Raw genomic sequence first — 18,577 nt, 5'->3', positions numbered from 1 at the left:
AGTTAATCAAAACAGAACATAGTTAATGCTGTTAAAAAAGTCAAATGCTTTCTGAGTGCTTGCGGATTGCAACTGAACTAACGTTTTTCCTCCTACTTTTTCTCATCCCACAGGTAGCTAGAACTTTAAGTAGATTAGAATCAGTGGCCAATTTTACAGAATTCGTGAAAGCCTTCTCAGTATTCGGCGCTGAGATGGTGGAGCTGGCGCATGTGACAGGTAAGTCGATGGATTGGAGGGAGACCGCGGAAGTTTCCCTTTTGTTTGCCAACGCGCCATCAATGTAATCAGGATCCACTTGAGCTTTCATCAGCCACACACATCGGGCTTCATGAATTATTTAAACAGGATTCGTAAATAAAATTCGGTGTAACTAACGTGTTTTCCACCCGGGCAAGCACAAACCACACTCGTTATCACGCCGTCGCTCTTTTGTGTCTGTGTCGCGGTGCTTTCACACTCCGACTTTCCAAACTATTAACTATATGGCGGAAATTTATCCACCCCCTGCTTGGCGGAAGCTCACGTGCTAAGAGGAGGAGTGCTCGTTCGATGCTCGTTCGTTGTTACACCCGTGGATGATCAACATGGGTGAATAAATATATTTTTCCCTCGTTGGGCACGAATCGGTGCGGTGATGCGGGTTCAATATTTTGAGCACATTTTTTTTTCACATCCAATAAACTTTTGTTCTTCCGTATACTCCGTTTATCGGTAGGTTTCCAAGCTGTTAAGTTGTGGTGGGAAGTTTATGAAAATCTCTGTCAGTTTGGGGATGGTTTGACACGAAATTGATCGGCAGTTATTGAATAAACCAACATTGTAGCGGCGGTGGTTGAGCAGTCATGTGACTCATTTCCATAGACTTAATGCTATCATAAACCTTAATGTAGTTTTGCACTAGGATTGTTTGCAACAATGCTTTCTACAGATTCTATTTTAGTCACCATACCTGGATTACTACAGCATAGCTTTACTCCAGGGCCGAGCATATAGTAGAGCTTCTTTATCGGTGATGATGTGCGATGTTGCTCCAGTTTCATCGAAAATTTGAGGCTCCCAGGTCTTTTTCAACCGCGTGCAGTCAGCGTCAATCGGTCTTTCTTTTGGTGAATGCATTCAGCATGGAAAAAATCAGCAAAATTGGATGGTTTTCTGTCAAAAATGTTGAGCAACCTGTGCTGTCATGGTCAAATCAGAGATGGTTACTCAAGGTTTACAAAATAAAGCGAATTACTCGTATTTTTTTATTTCTTCAAAATATCTATTTTTTACAAAGATTCGGCAATTCTTTCCGAAATTCCTTTAAGGCTTTCCTTCAGAAACTTGTAAATTGTTTCATTGAAACAGTTATCTCAGTCTTAATTTACTGACGATTTATTTCATTCTACCCAACGTTTCGGCCATGGGCTTTGACCTTTTTCAAGGGAAAAATTGTCTATCGTCCTTGTTCTTGTTGCAATTTGCTGTGTGTTTGTCTATTTATCCGGGTCATTGCCTTTTTGTACAATTTTAGGGTAATTTGAACAATCATTCTGGTCAGGGTTTAGCTTACCCATATAACGGTTGTTTTAAAATGGTAAATTTTCAGAGCAATACCATCCAGTTTCAGTCAAAAAACCCCAAATCAATGTTTCAAAAGCTTTATTCATAAATTATTCCTTGAGTTTCTCCATTGATTCCTCCATGTATCAAATACTTTATTTATTCAGGAATTTTCCGGGCATTTGATATTCCTCCAGAAAATTCCCACGTGATTCTTCTGGATCCTCCAGGAATTTCTCCAATAGTTCTTACAGGTGTTCCTCCAGATATTCCTTTGAATTTATTCAAACCTTCCCTCAGAGATTCGTCCAGTTTTTTTTTCAAAACAAATTAAGTAAAATAAAATAAAAATAAAAATTCTCTCAACAACTCCTGCTGAAATTACGTTAGAATCTACTCCTTGGAGTTTTTCCCAGTAATTTTTGAATAAATTTTTCAATGAATACCTTCAGTTGTTCAAGGTATTATTACAAAGTTTCCATCATAAATTCTTTTGTTTTTTTTTTTCAATTACTGCAGTGGTTCTTCAACGAATTCCTCCTGGATTTTTTCATTCTGTATGTAGGTAAAGGGGAAGGGCCTATATAGCCGAGGCGGTAAACGCACGGGTATTCAGCATGACCATGCTGAGGGTGACGGGTTCGATTCCCGGTCGGTCCAGGATCTTTTCGTAAAGGAAATTTCCTTGACTTCCTTGGGCATAGAGTATCTTCGTGCTTGCCACACGATATACACATGCAAAATGGTAATTGGCAGAGGAAGCTCTCAGTTAATAACTGTGGAAGTGCTCATAGAACACTAAGCTGAGAAGCAGGCTTTGTCCCAGTGAGGACGTTACGCCAAGAAGAGGAGAGAGGATGTAGGTAAAAGTTTAGGGATTTTTGTGTACAAATCTCTTTATAATAGTGACGGGTTCGATTCTAGGTCGGTCCAGAAACTTTTCGTAAAGAAATTTTTTTTGACTTCTTTGGCAAAGATTATCTTCGTGTCTTCCACACGAAATATATACACATGCAATATGGTCATTTGGTAGAGGCAGCTCTCAGATAATTACCAAAGAAGTGCTCATAGAACTGAATTGAGGAGCAGGCTTTGTCCCCAAAGAAGAAGAAACAGAAGATTTTTTATCTGTGAATTCCTTCAGAGGTATCTTAAGGAGTTCTTCTAAGGATTACTTTTGAAAATTCTTCAGGGATCCCTTAAACATTATTAAGGGATGCCATCAAGAATAACCCCAGAATCTTTGTCTGCGATTTTTGTGGAAATTGTTAAGCTTCAAAACTTCCACTACATATTTTTCCAGGAATAGGGTCTGGGATCATTTGGACAGAGGAACATCTTTTGAGCACTTGCTACTAGAACTCAGTCAATTTTTAACCAATTTGCTTGATTTTTGGGACACGGTGAGATACATACAGTACAAAACTTGATTAATTCGTTGAAAATTAACTGAGTTATAGCAGCAAGTGCCCAAAATAGATCCCCCTGTCCAAATGGTTCCAGATCCTACCTGTAGAGGTTTCTCAAACTTTTTTCCTTGAAATTACTTTGCAGATTTCCTCCACAAGTCTCTCTTGATTTTTTCTGAGATTATACTCCTTTAACCCTTTGCAGCCGGAGGGGTCATATATGATCCTGGCGATGAAACCGAGCATAACAAACGTGTTCGACACCAGCGAGGTTGCGTCGATAGCGGCGAAAAAATTCGGCTTAAGGTGTTTCTACTGGGGTCTCCAGTTAGCCTAGTGGGTAAGGCTATGGATCGCCAATCCGGAGACGGCGGGTTTGATTCCCGTTCCGGTCGAGAAAATTTTCTCGACTCTCTGGGCATAGTGTATCATTGTGCTTGCCTCACAATATACAAATTCATGCAATGGCAGGCAAAGAAAACCCTTCAATTAATAATTGTGGAAGTGCTCAAAGAACACTAAGTCGAAGCGAGGCAGACAAAGTTCCAGTGGAGACGTAGAGCCATAAAAAGAAGAAGAAGAAGAAGGTGTTTCTACAGATATTTTTTAGGTATTATCTTGAGTATTCATACAGGAATTACTCATAGGATAACTTAAGAAAAATTGCTTCAGGAATTTTCGTTTAGGAATTCTTTCATGCAATTTTCAAAAATTTCTTCTTGGGATTTCCAAAGGTAGGTATTTCCGGTATTTTTGAGGGAATTTTTGAGACAATCCTCTTGGGATTTCTTCGAAATTACTTCAGAGATCCCATAAATCATTCTTTAGTTATTTTAAGCAATTTCTGGAAAAACTTCTGAAAATACCTGGAGGAATATCTGAACAAATTCTGCAGGGACCTTTAAAAGCATCCCGGGAGATATGTTTGATGGAGACGGAGCCTTAAAGGTATTATCCAAAAAAAATCTTTGTATGAAATTCTCAAAATTTCTGCAGAAATCGTTTATGGAATATTTCAAAGAATTCTTGATGAAATTTGGGAATAATATCTAAAGCAACCCCTATAGGGTTTGAAAAGAAATTTTAAGAAGAACTTCTTAAAAACTCAATGGAAGAGCATTTGAAGAAATCCCTTGCTGAAATTCCTTAAGAAATCCCGTAAATTCTGTACAAGTCTCTGAAAATGAAAATAGGGAATTTTGAAAGGAATCCCAGTAAAAATTCCAAAAGAAAGCCTGAGGAGCTCCGTGATCAGGAGGGTGGACTATCTCGTGTACTGTCTGCTTGTACCGCTCATTCAAATATTTGATAGTGATGGTTTCTTTAGTGGTATCCTAGTAGAAATCTAAGGAAGTACTTCAGAATGAACCTATGGAGGAATATCCGAAGAAATTCAAGGAAAATTCTTGAAAAAATCCCAGGAGCAATTTCATAAGAACTTTGTGAAAAAATTTTTGATAGAATTCTCAGAAAAAAAATATGACATATTTGAAGAAAGATTTTTGGAGAAATACTTTAATATTTTTTTTTCAGAAATCGTTGTACGAATTTCTGAGAAAAAAAAATCTGAATATCTAGAGTCTGCGTCTCAGATCCCTAGAAAAATAAATTGAGATGTTTCTTGAGGAATTTCCGTAGAAATTTCTAGGAAACATTTTTGAATAAATTTCCTAAAGATTCCGTGGAGAAATTTTTGGAGTTGTCCTTAGAGAAAATGCCGGAAAATATATAGAGTCATATATCAAGAAGTATTTGGAGGAATTACTGAACGAATTACTATATGAAAACCGGCAGAAATCTCAGGATTAATTCCTGTCAGGATCACAGAAACTAGTAATGCAAGAATCTCTGGAGGAATTTCTGCAGGATTTTCAGGATGAAGCTCTGCAGCAATTTCTGAAATATGTGGGAGTTTTCGATGGAAAACCTGGAGCCATTCCTGAACAAATCTCTGGTGGAATTCCAGAATAAGTACCTGAATATATGGAAAATGTGGAAAATGAATCTTCGAAAGAATTCCTAAAAAACCCTTGTCGTAAATGTTGAATGAATTCCTGGTGAATTTTAATCGAAAATAATTAGACTCGTATTTTTTATTTCTTCATTAGGGTGAGCAATTTTCAGATAGGGTAGTCCTAAAAATCATAGTTTTTAAAAACTAAATGTTTTCAAAAAATCACAACTTTTGAACCAATTGACCGATTTTAAACTTATTTTTTTTTTGTTTGGAAGCTATTGAATTCTGCTTTTTATGAAAAATACGTTGAATGGGCCAAATTGTGCGTTTGTGCAAAAAATATGCAAACATATTAGTTTTTTTTTCGTTTATATGGTTTCGGGGCCAAAGAGGTACCCTGGTTTTATATTTTTATTAGAAAATTCAGGAAATTTGGCGTAACATATCAAAAAAATCAGAGATGTATGTTTTTTTAGTTTTTGATATATGATTTTTTGAATATCGATAGTCATATATTTTAATACAAAGAGATGAACTAGCCCAAGGCTAAAAGTCTCTCAAATAAAGCGAATTGAATTGAATTTTAATTCAAGCTACCAGACGTGCCAACTCGGTGAAATTATTGGGGGGGCAAAGCCTCGTTTTTCTGATTTTTTGTATGGGAAAATCTAAAAATCGTCAAATATTGGGGGGGCAAAACCATGCTTGCCCCCCCCCCCTAAGTTGGCGCCTATGCAAGCTACCCTTAAATTGCCCGATATTGTAAATCTTCATAAAACTATGCCTTGCATTGCTTTTTTTTTGAGTGATTCCTGGTCTTTTTGGTATCCATACATGTATAAGGATTCAAAATATAATCAAAATAAAAAAATAGCTTTATATGGAAACATTTGACCTTTATATTCAAAAAATCATATCTCAAAAACTAAAAAACGTACAACTCTGATTTTTTTTATATGTTATACCAAATTTCCTGAATTTTCTGATAAAAATATAAAACCCAACCCAACATGGTCCCAAGACTATAAAAATGTGAAAAAAAAACTTATATATTTGCATATTTTTTTGCACAAAAACACAATTTGGCCCATTCAACGTGTTTTTCCTAGAAAATAGAATTCAATAGCATTCAAACAAACAAAAAAGAAGTTTTTAAACGGTCAACTGGTTCAAAAGTTGTGATTTTATGAAAAAAATACCTTTACCTATCTGAAAATTGCTCACCCTAATGACGAAATAAAAAAATACTAATTATTTTCGACGAACTACAAACCCACTAAGATTCACGATAATCGGAGTTGCACTATATCATGAAATGGCTGTACAGGGGATGGCCAAAATGTTTGGGATAGGCATTTTTTTCTCCTACAAAAAATTCAACATGCTGTAACTTTTGATAGAATGCATCAAAAAATCTCAAATTTTGACTGTTTTTCAACCTGTAGTTAGGTTCAAGCTCTCGCTGCGACCAGACGTGTTTTTCAACCGCGCTTTGTATTGCTATTTTCGGTCTCGCTTTCGGTCTCCCACTGCTGTGAGGAGAACGTATTTCGCGTCAGATTTCCTGGCGACAATAGAAATCTGTGCTATCCAACGCGTTAGCAACCATGACCACCGTGCGTGCTCGAGAAAATACCTTTAAGGTAGATTTGTCAAACTTTCCCAAACGCCCGTCGTTTGAAGAAATCCATGGCTTCATCCATGAGACGATTGGTCTCACCGTCGACCAAGTGCTGCGTTTGCAGATGAACCACGCGCAAAATTGCGCGCATGTGAAGTGCCGTGATCTTAAGACTGCCCAGGATGCGGTGGACAGGCATGACAACCGTCATGAGCTCGAAGTCAACAGAACCAAGTTCAGAGTCCGTTTGGCGATGGATGACGGGGGTGTGGAGATAAAAATCCACGACCTGTCCGAGAATGTGAGGAATGAGGACATTGCCGCCTACTTGAAGCAGTTCGGAGACGTAGTTTCAATTAAGGAACAAGTATGGGGAGAAAATTTCGTTTTCAAAGGCGTGTCATCCGGAGTTCGAGTGGCCAAAGTTATTCTGCGCAGGCACATCAAGTCGTTTGTCTCGATTTGTGGTGAAGAGACACTAGTGTCTTACCGAAACCAACCATAATGGTGCAAGCACTGCACAAACCCGTCCCACCCAGGGAACACATGCGTAGAAAATAAAAAGTTGTTGGGACAAAAGGTCGACCTCAACAACAGACTAAAAGCAGTGCAAAACAAATCGAGCTATGCCAGCGTGTTGAACCAGCCTTCAAACGTAGCCTCACTGATGCCAGAGTTCGTAGGCACCAATTTGAATCAGCTCAACGATGCCGCTCGCACATCTCGTGCACAAACAGTAGCTGATGAAGCAGCTACTTCCTCCTGCGCAAACGTCCCCGCGCCGTCGAAATACGACGAACGAATGGACGAGAACGAAGGAATAGATAACACCGTGATTCCCGCTGTTGTGGCTGCTGCTGGTGTTGCTGTTGATGATGTCCCTGCTATCGACGACCCCGCCGCCGCCGCTCCCGCCAACGAACACGCCATCCACTCCACCGCCACCGTCGCTGTTACCGCCGCCACCGCCTCCGCCGCCGCCGCCGTCGTCGTCGCCCCGATTGCTGTTGCTGCTGCTGCTGCTAAAAATGTGTGCCGTTCGTCGGAAGATCAATCCACCCAGAAGCCAACAAAGGATCGACGAGATGCCAACGTGACTGTGCCTGGCCATGTGAGTGCCTTCAAAATTCCCTCAAATCCCATCCCATCCAAATCTTTTTCCATGGAGATTTCCGAAAGCGAAAGCAACGAGTCGTCCACTGAGAGTGGACCATTCACGAAGGTCAAGCGTGGAAGAGGACGTCCAAAAAAACAGAAGCTGGACGCGCCTTCATCAATTTTGGCCGATTCTGCCTAACAAAACTAGCGACGATCTGAAAGCTATCCGACAATCCTACTCTATTAATATGTACCCGATTCCAATCCCAATTATTAACCTCGAGTCAGCCGCGAGTATGTTCGGCTCCCCGTCTCATAACCAGATAAAATGAATCATCTAGCAAATATTAGTTATAATATTGGTTCAATTAATATTAACGCCATCTCAAACGATACTAAAATTGCTGCACTCCGCTCATTTGTTCGTCTGGTTGATTTGGACATTATTCTCCTGCAAGAGGTTCAATCTGCAAGCCTGTGTATCCCTGGATATAACATCGTTTTCAATATAGATGAGGCCAAAAGAGGTACAGCAATCGCCCTCAAATCCCATATACCCTATTCAAATGTCCAAAGAAGCTTGGACAGTCGTATTCTAACGGTTAAGGTCTCGAACACTGTTACAATCTGCAACATTTACGCACATTCCGGAACCCAAAACTATTCCTCACGAGAAAAACTTTTCAGAGAACAATTGCCGTTTTATCTTCAAAATTCCGCTGAACACATTATACTAGGAGGTGATTTTAACAGTGTCATAGATGCAAAAGATGCCACTGGTTCGAATAATTTCAGTCTGTCTTTCAAACAAATAGTAGACAATGTACATCTTTCTGATACGTGGAATTGCCTTCATAGAAATATGATCGCATATAGTTTTATTCGCCCGAATTCTGCCTCTCGTCTGGATCGAATTTACATTTCTAGGTCGCTTGTTCCGCATCTTCGCACTTCGGAGTTGTTCGCCACATCTTTTTCAGACCATAAGGCATACAAGATTCGCTGCTGTCTACCGAACCTGGGTAAACCACACGGTCGTGGCTATTGGTCTATTCGTGCGCACGTCCTGAACGAAGAAAATTTGGAAGAATTTGAGCAAAAGTGGAATCGTTGGTTGCGAGTTCGTCGAAACTACGACAGTTGGATGTCGTGGTGGATACAATTTGCCAAACCAAAAATTCGTAGTTTTTTCAGATGGAAGACTAACGAATCGTTCCGTGAATTTCATGCTACTAACGAGTTGTTGTACCGTAAGTTAAGAGAGGCATATGATGAACTGTATCAAAACCCTAATGGAATCACAAAAGTTAACGAAATCAAAGCGAGGATGCTTCAAGTGCAAAGTCATTTTTCAAAGGCATATGAACGCCTCAATGATCGATTTGTATGCGGAGAAAAAATATCGGCTTTTCAGATAGGTGAACGCTGCCGGAAAAAAACTATGATCAGTTCCATACGCCATCAAGAACGCCATCTGACAGACGTTTCTGAAATAGAAAATCATGTATACGATTTTTTCAAAAACTTGTATACTGAGCAAGAACTCAATAGTAGCGAACATTTTCCAACCAATCGAGTAATCCCTCTAGATTCAGACTCAAATAACGCCATGATGAACGAAATCACGACTGCGGAAATCTTTTTTGCAATTAAGGAAAGCGCCTCGAGAAAATCCCCTGGGAACGATGGAATCCCCAAGGAATTTTACTTGAAGGCTTTCGATGTCATCCACCCACAGCTCAATTTGATTATTAACGAGGCTTTAAGACAAAACATTCCTGATGAGTTTGTTGAAGGGGTCATAGTACTATGTAAAAAGAAATCAAATGATCAAACATTGAAAGGATATAGACCAATAAGTCTCTTGAACTATGACTACAAACTCCTTTCAAGAATTCTTAAACGGCGTCTGGAAAACGTAATGATCGAAAATAATCTTCTCACGGTCAGTCAAAAATGCTCAAATTCTGATCGAACTATTTTTGAAGCAATCCATTCAGTCAAAGATCGAATTGCAGAGCTCAATTGCCGTCGTTTATCTGGAAAACTGATTTCTTTTGACCTAGATCATGCCTTTGATCGGGTTAGTAAGAACTTTTTGATGGTTGTGATGCGGAACTTTCATGTGAACCCCAATTTCATTGAGCTCTTAGGGAAGATTATGTCTGCCTCAAGCTCTCGCTTGCTCATAAACGGAAATCTCACTCCCAAATTCCCAATCCAACGCTCCGTTCGACAAGGAGATCCTATGAGTATGCACTTATTCGTCCTTTACCTCCATCCCCTCCTGGAAAAGCTGCACACCATCTGTAACCATCCACTGGACTTGATAGTAGCGTATGCAGATGATATATCAATCGTGATAACGGATATGCGGAAACTGAATCTCATCAAACAAGCTTTTCTGGACTTCGGTCGATGTTCAGGATCTCTCCTGAATTTCGATAAAACGTTTGCTGTGAACATAGGGACTCAAAGTGGAGCAAGAGATACTGTTTGGCCACAGGTACACGAATCAGTGAAAATTCTAGGAGTTACATTCTTTAACTCTCAAAGGCAAATGATTGATCACAACTGGGGCGAAGTCATTAGAAACACGTCCCGGTTGATGTGGTTGTTCAAACCAAGAAATCTAACCCTGAAGCAAAAGGTCGTGGTACTAAACACATTTGTTACATCGAAGCTGTGGTTCCTAGCATCAGTAATGAGTATCCCAAATCATGCAGTCGCTCGTCTTACATCGCACATAGGAACCTTTATTTGGGAACGATACTCATTCAGAGTCCCGATTGAGCAGCTCACCCTACCGTACAACATGGGTGGTCTCAACCTGCATCTACCGATGCATAAATGCAAGGCCTTACTGATCACCAGATTTATTAAAGATCTGCAATACACTCCTTTTGCTAGTTCTTTCAATCACCAGCTTCAGAACCCACCAAACGTTACTGCAATTCCAGTCCTGTACCCATGTTTGAAGAACCTCGCCAAGATACTTGCCTACGTTCCTAGGAATCTCCAAGAAAATCCCGCAACAGCAGCTATTCATAACTACAATCGTGATAAACTAAATACACCAAAAGTGGTGGAAGAGAATCCCGGGAAAAACTGGACCAGAATTTGGAAGAACATCAGATCCAAAGGATTAACATCAATGGAACAATCCTTGTATTATCTGCTTGTGAATGGAAAAATTCAACATGCTGCACTCCTGTACAGACAGAATCGTGCAGATAGTCCATCGTGCCATCAGTGCCCTAACATCGAGGAAGATCTGGAGCACAAATTTACCGGTTGCCGTCGAACAGTCGCATTATGGAGACATCTTCAACCACGGTTGGAAGCAACCCTTGGTAGGAGGACAACCTTCAACGATCTTCGGATACCAGAACTGCAAAACGTTTCCAGAGGAAGAAAATCAGAGGCACTAAAGTTATTTATTAATTACGTAAATTTTGTTTTAGATGCCAACCACGATTTTTCGGTGGAAGCGCTAGATTTTGTTTTAAATTGTGTTTAAATCTGTAATGTGTAAGCGTCTCGTTTGAATAAAGTACCAATAAATGTGTTTAAAAAAAAAAAACCTGTCATATGTGCATCATTGGTACAAATTTGGGCTCGATTGATTAATGTTTCGCAAAGTTAGAACCGTTCGGGTAAAACACTATTTTTAAGACAACTCATTTTTGAGCAGCCATATCTCGGAAACCAGTGAACCAAATTGAATGATTTTTTTAACGTATACCCGAGCAGGAATGAATAACTGCCACATAACCAAAGTCAGGTATCATACCAAGACAAGGTATTGGTCGGTTGTCCAGGTATTGAAAATAACTTATTTTGATATTTTGTAGGTATTGATACAATACCTCAACGAGTTATTGATTTGATGTTGAGGACAGATTGAGGTATTATTCAATTATGGGAAAATCGCTATTTGTATGGAAAAATCTCCGATTATTATTTAGGCCATAAATGATGTCATTATTCACGCGTTATGCACAGAATACACACCAGTTATTATTTTAGGTATTTTACCTCTTATGCAGGGCTACTTAATACCTCATTCAGGTTGTAGGTATTCGGTTTTCCATACCTGAGTTAGTTATTCTTCAGCTATTTTCTCCTGCTCGGGTATCAACAATATATTGATACTTAATACGACGTTAAAATGTAATATTTTATTACGGCGAATTAAGTTATACCAGGTTGCAATTTTTACTCATATAGAGGAAAATAAGTCAAATTTACAATATCACATAAAATTACTAAATGTGTACTTTCTTCAATCTAAAAAGGCTTTAATAAATCTGGTTAGAGATATCTTGAGAACAGAACTGAAAAATCTTTAGATATCAACACTAAAATTTATTGACATTGATGTAAAAAATATACATTTTTTCGAGAAAAATCCAAAAAGTGTCAATCCATGATAACTTTTTTCAACCTTTAAAAAGTACCTATGTTTTAATAGTTTGTAAAGCATATACATATTGTTAGTGTACGTTCAAAATTTCATTCAATTCGGTTCACTGGTTTCCGAGATATGACAACTCAAAAATGAGTTGTCTAAAAAATAATGTTTTACCCGAACGATAGAACCGTAGAACGGTAGAACTTTGCAAAACATTAATCAATCGAGCCCAAATTTGTACCAATGATGCACGTATAACCGGTTGACAAACAGTCAAAATTTGAGATTTTTTGATGCACTCTATGAAAAGTTATAGCATGTTGAACTTTTTTGTGAGAGAAAAAAAAGTTGCCTATCCCAAACATTTTGGCCATCCCCTGTATATGAGGGCACTCAGCTCGTACCCGAGAAAGAGGTTCTGGAAGTTAAACCATTTCCATTAGCTCAGTTCCATATAATATACGGCCTTCCTACTTTTACTAAAAATCCAAAAAAATCCTCCTTTGTCGCCTCTTCTGTGCACGGGCCTGAAAGGCGCAAAATCATTTAAAAAATTACAAAGGTTATTTTAATATTCCAGTAGGGCGAAGCCAATTCCTAATTTCGAAACATATAGGTTGTTTTTCTTAATGTGTGAAAGGGCTCATACTGGTAGGGTGCCTGTACCAGCTATCGCACTACCTAAGAAAAACTAATGTAAACAATAAGTCAAATGATAGATTAGTTTTCATACATTACAGGAAAAATATAAAACCGGAGCCAAAACTACTTTTAGTATTTATTACGGCGTGTGCCAATGATAGGAACCCTGTACCAGTTATGAACACATTTGTTAATTTGGGTTCCACTTCGCACTATTTACATGCATTCCTTATGGGATTTACCATAACTGGTACACTATGGCGAAATAGGGTGCAAGGAGGCCGAAAAGTTAAGGAAAATGATTTATTTCTACCATAATTTGAGCAAATTGTGAAGTTTGAATGATTGCAATCATCTTTTGTGATCGTGATCTGTTGTTCACGATTTTTTTCTTGTTGATTTGTATCTTCAAAGGTTGAAAACCAACAATGACGAATTTGAGGTACTATAGCCATAACTGGTACACTGAGCCTAATTGAAAAAAAACAAAATGTTTGACCTCGAGAACTGGTTACAAAGTAACTTGAAGTAAGTAGGGTATGTGTTCCCTCAGTAATCTCACGCTCCCATATTCATCCTATTCGAAAACAAGCGATTACGGCACCGATTGATTCCGTTCTTTTTGTTTTCATGGGTGCTCACTTCTTACAAAAAATACAAAAATAAGAAACAAAACAAACAGCGCTTCATTCCATTGTTTTTCATAGGATGAAAATGGGAGCCACATGCTTAATAAGGGAATCAATACCCTATGATCTGGTAGGCAAAAATATTATTCAAAATGTTTTGGTCGATATTCCAAAGCTACATTCATTCTGCTCAACCGTACTTTGAACATATGGTTGGACTTTTCGAATAAACACCTACAGTAAAATATTATTATGCAATTCAGTATCATAATTAACATTTTATATAACTCATTTTGGTATAATAAAGGCCAATTTTTCCGAACTGCTTCATTATGCAACAGAAATGAGTTGCATAATGAAAAATAGTTGTATAATTTTCATAATGCAACTCATTTGAGTTGCATTATGAACATTATGCAACTCAAATGGGTTGCATTATGAAAAAAATCATTGCATAAAATTTTGTATGAAACTCGTTGCAAAACTCGATTTTTCAGCACTCTTCGTATTTATCCAACTCGGCAAGCCTCGTTGGATAAATGTACGACTCGTGCTGAAAAAAAAACAACTTTTTGCAACTCGTTACATAAATAACTATTTTACCATTATATGTATCATAGTGTCACACAGAAGATGTACCGGCAAATGAATTCAGGTTGGGCCTGAAATAGACGTGGGCTTGACGGAAACAGAATTCGAGAGACAATTATTCAATCTTATTATTTTAGGGAGATTGTACCTAGTTCTTTTACAATACTTTTACATGATATGGAAGCTTATTTATAAATAAATAATAATAATTATTATTATTATAGATACCAAATTGGAATTAGATAAAAGCCCTATGAACCCTTTGTTTTCGTCTTTATTGCGCACTTTTTTCCATTGACTGCCCTGACCATAGTTTTCTCGGTTCATAACTCTGTATTCTAAGCAGTTAATGTTGCCCTGACCTGACCCAACAGCCAAAAGTCGCCAACCCAATCTCATTTTATGCTCCAAAATTCAGAACTCCCATTTTAGTACCGCTTGGAAATTTTACGACTTGACTGCAATCAAACCCGAAAATTTAGCGATCGACCTAAACCCGTTACCGCGCATGTAACACAACATCGTCAGCGCTTTCACGGCTCACAATAAACCATCGTCATGGACTCGCTTGTAAATTATTCAAACCCGTTCTACACTTGGAGGACTTTGGTTGGCGGAGAAACCTCATCAACGCGAGGTGTTGCCGGGATCGTGAATCCCATCTGGAAAATCATCCGGAACTGATAGGTATGAGGGTAACTTCCGGTCACTGACTGGGTTACGACCTGTGTCGTTCTGGATCACAAAGGGAAGTGAGTGGGTGTCTCATAAATGTTTGCTCGTGATTTTCACTCCATGAGGCCAAGGACAAGCTAGACGCAATGCGACCATTCGCGAACGAAATTAAACGTCGTTTGGACTGGGTACCGTGAAATGGAGCAACGTTGGTTCAAAGTAACAAACTTCTCTTTTTTTCAATAAGAACGTTAATGGTGTGTCAAGAAAGTTTCTGGATAAGATTATTCCATTTTCAATAATGTGTGAAATTTTGATACATCAGAAAAATTCTTGTTTTTCTACTTCTTGGCATAACGTCCTCACTGGGATAAATCATGCGTCTCAGTTAAGTGCTGTGAGGGGCGATTTCTTCACCCTGGCTTAAGCGTTAAGCCAGGTTTAACTGTATGGGTAAGCCTGGCTTACCGGTTAAGCCGAGGTGAAGAAATCGGCCCTAAGAGTTCTTCCACAGTTATTAACTGAGAGCATCCTTTGCCAAAGACCGTTTTGCATATGTATATCGTGAGGCAGGCACAAAGATACTCTATCTCAAGGATGTCAAGGAAATTTCCATGAGGAAAAGTTCTGGATCGACTGAGAATCGAACTCGTCACCCTCAGCATGGTTGTGCTGAATACCAACACCTTTACAGCTTTGGCTATATGGGCCTCTATTCCAGAATACTAAAAAATTCAACAACTTAGAGATATGCCTGAGTTTTTCAAATAAACAAAATTTAAATCAATTTTCAATCAATAAAACTTAAACGTGTTCAACAGATATGAATGTTTATAACACGAAAAGCATTTACATTTCCAGAAAGTATATTGAACCTAGATCAAAGAATAACGTTCAGATTCAACCCATTTTACGATACCAGCATGTGGGGAACATTGTTAAACACGGACATGGGGAAGTATTCGGATAAAAAAGGTGGCTATTTTCACAGCGATCGTAAAAGTTCCCCAAGCGATGCACCAGACCAGTAGTGAACCAACTGCCATTTGATGGGCAACTTTTTAATGGGAAAATTTCCGCTACAGTAGGGCATCGGAAAGTAAAGTCAACCCAACAGCAGCGCCATGTGGAATGGATCAAGTGTTGACTTTTCAACTTCAACTACATACCTACTAGGGGAGGAAAGGGAACATACAGTCAGGGTGGCTGGCGGCATCGCTTCCTTCAATAAAGCATCTATTACAATCATTGTCCCAATATTGACAGAACAAACTGGAGCGCACTAGAGCGATATCAATATTGGAGCGCTGCTGATTGGGGAGCCGAAACCGGATAGTGTTGCATGAAGATCATTAGTTATTACAGACTTGATGTTGACTTTCGACACACATTGTGGGAGTTAAATCTTTGAGTCGAATTGTGGAATGTATGAATTCAATGGCCAATGTTTCGAAACACTTAAAACCTTTGTTGCTATAACGTATATTTTATGAGTTTCAAAGCAGTATTTTAACAGTACACATTTTCAAAGTTTCATGAGTAAATAAAAAGTGCTTTCCAATTATATGTTTTCAAACGGACCGGTTGTGTGGGCAAGACTTACCTTAGAGTGGGTCAGATGAACACGTTTGTAAATTTAGCTTAGACCAAGCCCACCCGTGGGCTTAATACTACACACGCAACAGCACGTCGTTAACGATATTTAATTTCGTTATCAACCCATTTTCGCACCGGTCGTTCGTTTCCATGTGAATAAAATAATGATCGGTCGCCTTTGCGCACCGGTGGTCTCTATTCTATCCGTACCATCGGTTTTTTGCACTTCTGTAAATCATCGCAATATTTTGTGAATTTCTATGGGGTTATTGCAAATCTTATTCAGTACTAGCTGTCCCGGCAAACTTTGTCTTGCCGTCTTGTGGTGGTTTGCCAACTGTTAGGCTCAAAAAAGCACCGCACTCTAGATTGGTTTCATTTTTGATCGTGTTGTTTTCCTTCCCAGCTCATACATAAGGGGCTGTCCATTAATTACGTAAGGCAATTTTTTCGATTTTTCGACACCCCCACCCCCCCTTGTAAGATTTTTTGTATGAAACTCTGAATATTTTTGTATGGCGCGTAAGATTTTCCAAACCCCCCCTCCCCCCATAAACCCTTACGTAATTAATGGACAGCCCCTAATCAGTACTTTATCAATTTTCTTACTTTTCTAGTTTATTTTCGTAACTTTTTATACATATAAACACAGCCACCACGAATACGAACCTAACCGTGAATGATTCATTCTGATCGGTTCAGCCATTCGTGACTTTTGTTGCCTCAAAGGGAAGTCAAACTCATTTATATATATATAGATAATAATTTGTGCTCATATTATGAAAGATGGGGTTTTGGATAAGACTGAAAACTGGTAGTAAAAATTGAATTCAAATAAATAATTCCCTTGGAGATTTGTTCCAGTTTTGGTGCGTTTAAAGATATCATTTTCTCAATAATTTATGATTGTATTTAATCCCGGAATTCAAGCAAACTTTTTTAAATTATATGTTTGTTGCTTACTGTATGACTTGATAGTTGAATTTTTATTTAAAATAATATCCATCTCTTCAATATTCATGTTGCCTTTCTCGCAAGAAATTTATCTGAATTTGAGATTATGAGCATCTTTTTTAATAAATAGGTTTATTGAATAATTACATCCCTTGCATTTCCAACACATTTATAACGTAGTTGTCTCCTATACAACTTCGCGTAGGTCAAGATTCTTGAATCCTGGTCATAGTAGAAGCTGTCTTCTAACAGTCTGCGATAAGTTTGCCCAACCTTTTTTTCATTAACGTGTATTTTAACATCAGCTAATTCTATACTCAGTCACAACCTTTTAGTTACAAAGCATCACTCGCAAATCTTAATATACATTGCGATCTTTTGGATGCTGGTATATGAATATTTTGTTGGAAGCAGATTCTATGCGCTTGAAGTAGACTGCGTATTTGTCATTTGTCAAAGTACATAATGAGCCCACTCTCCTTTTTGGCACTTCATACAACAATTGTTGTATTTTAACATCCAACGCCTTGCTTTTTCTATAACGAGGAACCTACAATATGGCAGTCCCGCACACCGCCTATTTTAATCGGTGAAACTTGGCAGCTCGACTACATTTTTTAAGATTTTTATCGGTATGATTTAGTTTTTACAAAAAGAAATAACTGTAGTGTTTCTATGATATCTGAGTTGAGTTAGGTACAGTCAATGCATCTTTGAAAAATCGTAACTACTCTTATCTAATCTCATACATACGCGGAATCACCCTGGAAAGCAATCGTGTTACTTTTCTTGTCAATACTAATGCTTGCAGCATATCAGAGATATGACACATGCATCAAAGCGGCCTGGTCTACTGCGTTGTATTTACGCGCAAAGATGATTCTTCGAAATACTTGGAGTACAGAATATTTTATTTCGGCAAGGTACTTCTCGAATTTACAGGGGAGGAAGGATGCGTGGACGGTGAAGTTACCCATTTCGCACACTTTCTTCCTAATGTCTCGTTTATTTAATTTATATTTTTAAATTTATATTTAATAAACCACCCACTGACGACCACCATTTTCAAAAACAGCAATCAAACCAAAACTCCTTTGCCTTTTTCGAAATATTCACGACAAAACGAAAGGCGAGGCACAGCTCTTTCAAAGCGGAGGATCTCAGCCCGGAAAGTGAAGAAAGAAATCCTTGTGGTCACTTATTACCGTCAAATAGTTTCTTTTCGGGTTAGAAAATACGCACATCTTCTCACTGGAATCTGCGTCGGATGACGATAATTTTGAAACTTGTCGGAACGAACTTCGCGAGTTATTTATTTGGACATTTTTCTAAATGTGCGAAACTAAGCCTTACTTGCTGCGTAGAAAACCCGGCTCAAACATGTACGTGTTAAAACAGTAAAACTCACTGAATCACTATACATTTCTTCAAATATTAGTTTCGAAA

At 38.4% G+C, this 18,577-nt stretch overlaps 1 protein-coding gene across 6 annotated transcripts in view; it reads left to right on the top strand.

The window, feature by feature from the left end:
• LOC109431036 (alpha-catulin) overlaps positions 1–18,577 on the top strand; it is a 451,899-nt gene that overhangs the window by 351,284 nt on the left and 82,038 nt on the right. For all 6 annotated transcript variants that reach the window (XR_009995646.1, XR_009995645.1, XM_062842487.1 and 3 more), the window contains exon 4: positions 114–219. Coding sequence is in view for 4 of the 6 variants with exons in the window: in XM_062842487.1 (XP_062698471.1) it covers positions 114–219 (106 nt within the window). In the remaining 2 variants the exon portion in view is untranslated. The remainder of the gene's footprint in view (positions 1–113; positions 220–18,577) is intronic.

This window comes from Aedes albopictus, chromosome 3 (genome assembly GCF_035046485.1).
Source record: "Aedes albopictus strain Foshan chromosome 3, AalbF5, whole genome shotgun sequence".
In the NCBI taxonomy this organism is placed as follows: domain Eukaryota; kingdom Metazoa; phylum Arthropoda; class Insecta; order Diptera; family Culicidae; genus Aedes; species Aedes albopictus.
The sequence above is the reverse complement of the archived record's forward strand: the minus strand, read 5'-3'. Positions and strand labels throughout refer to the sequence as shown.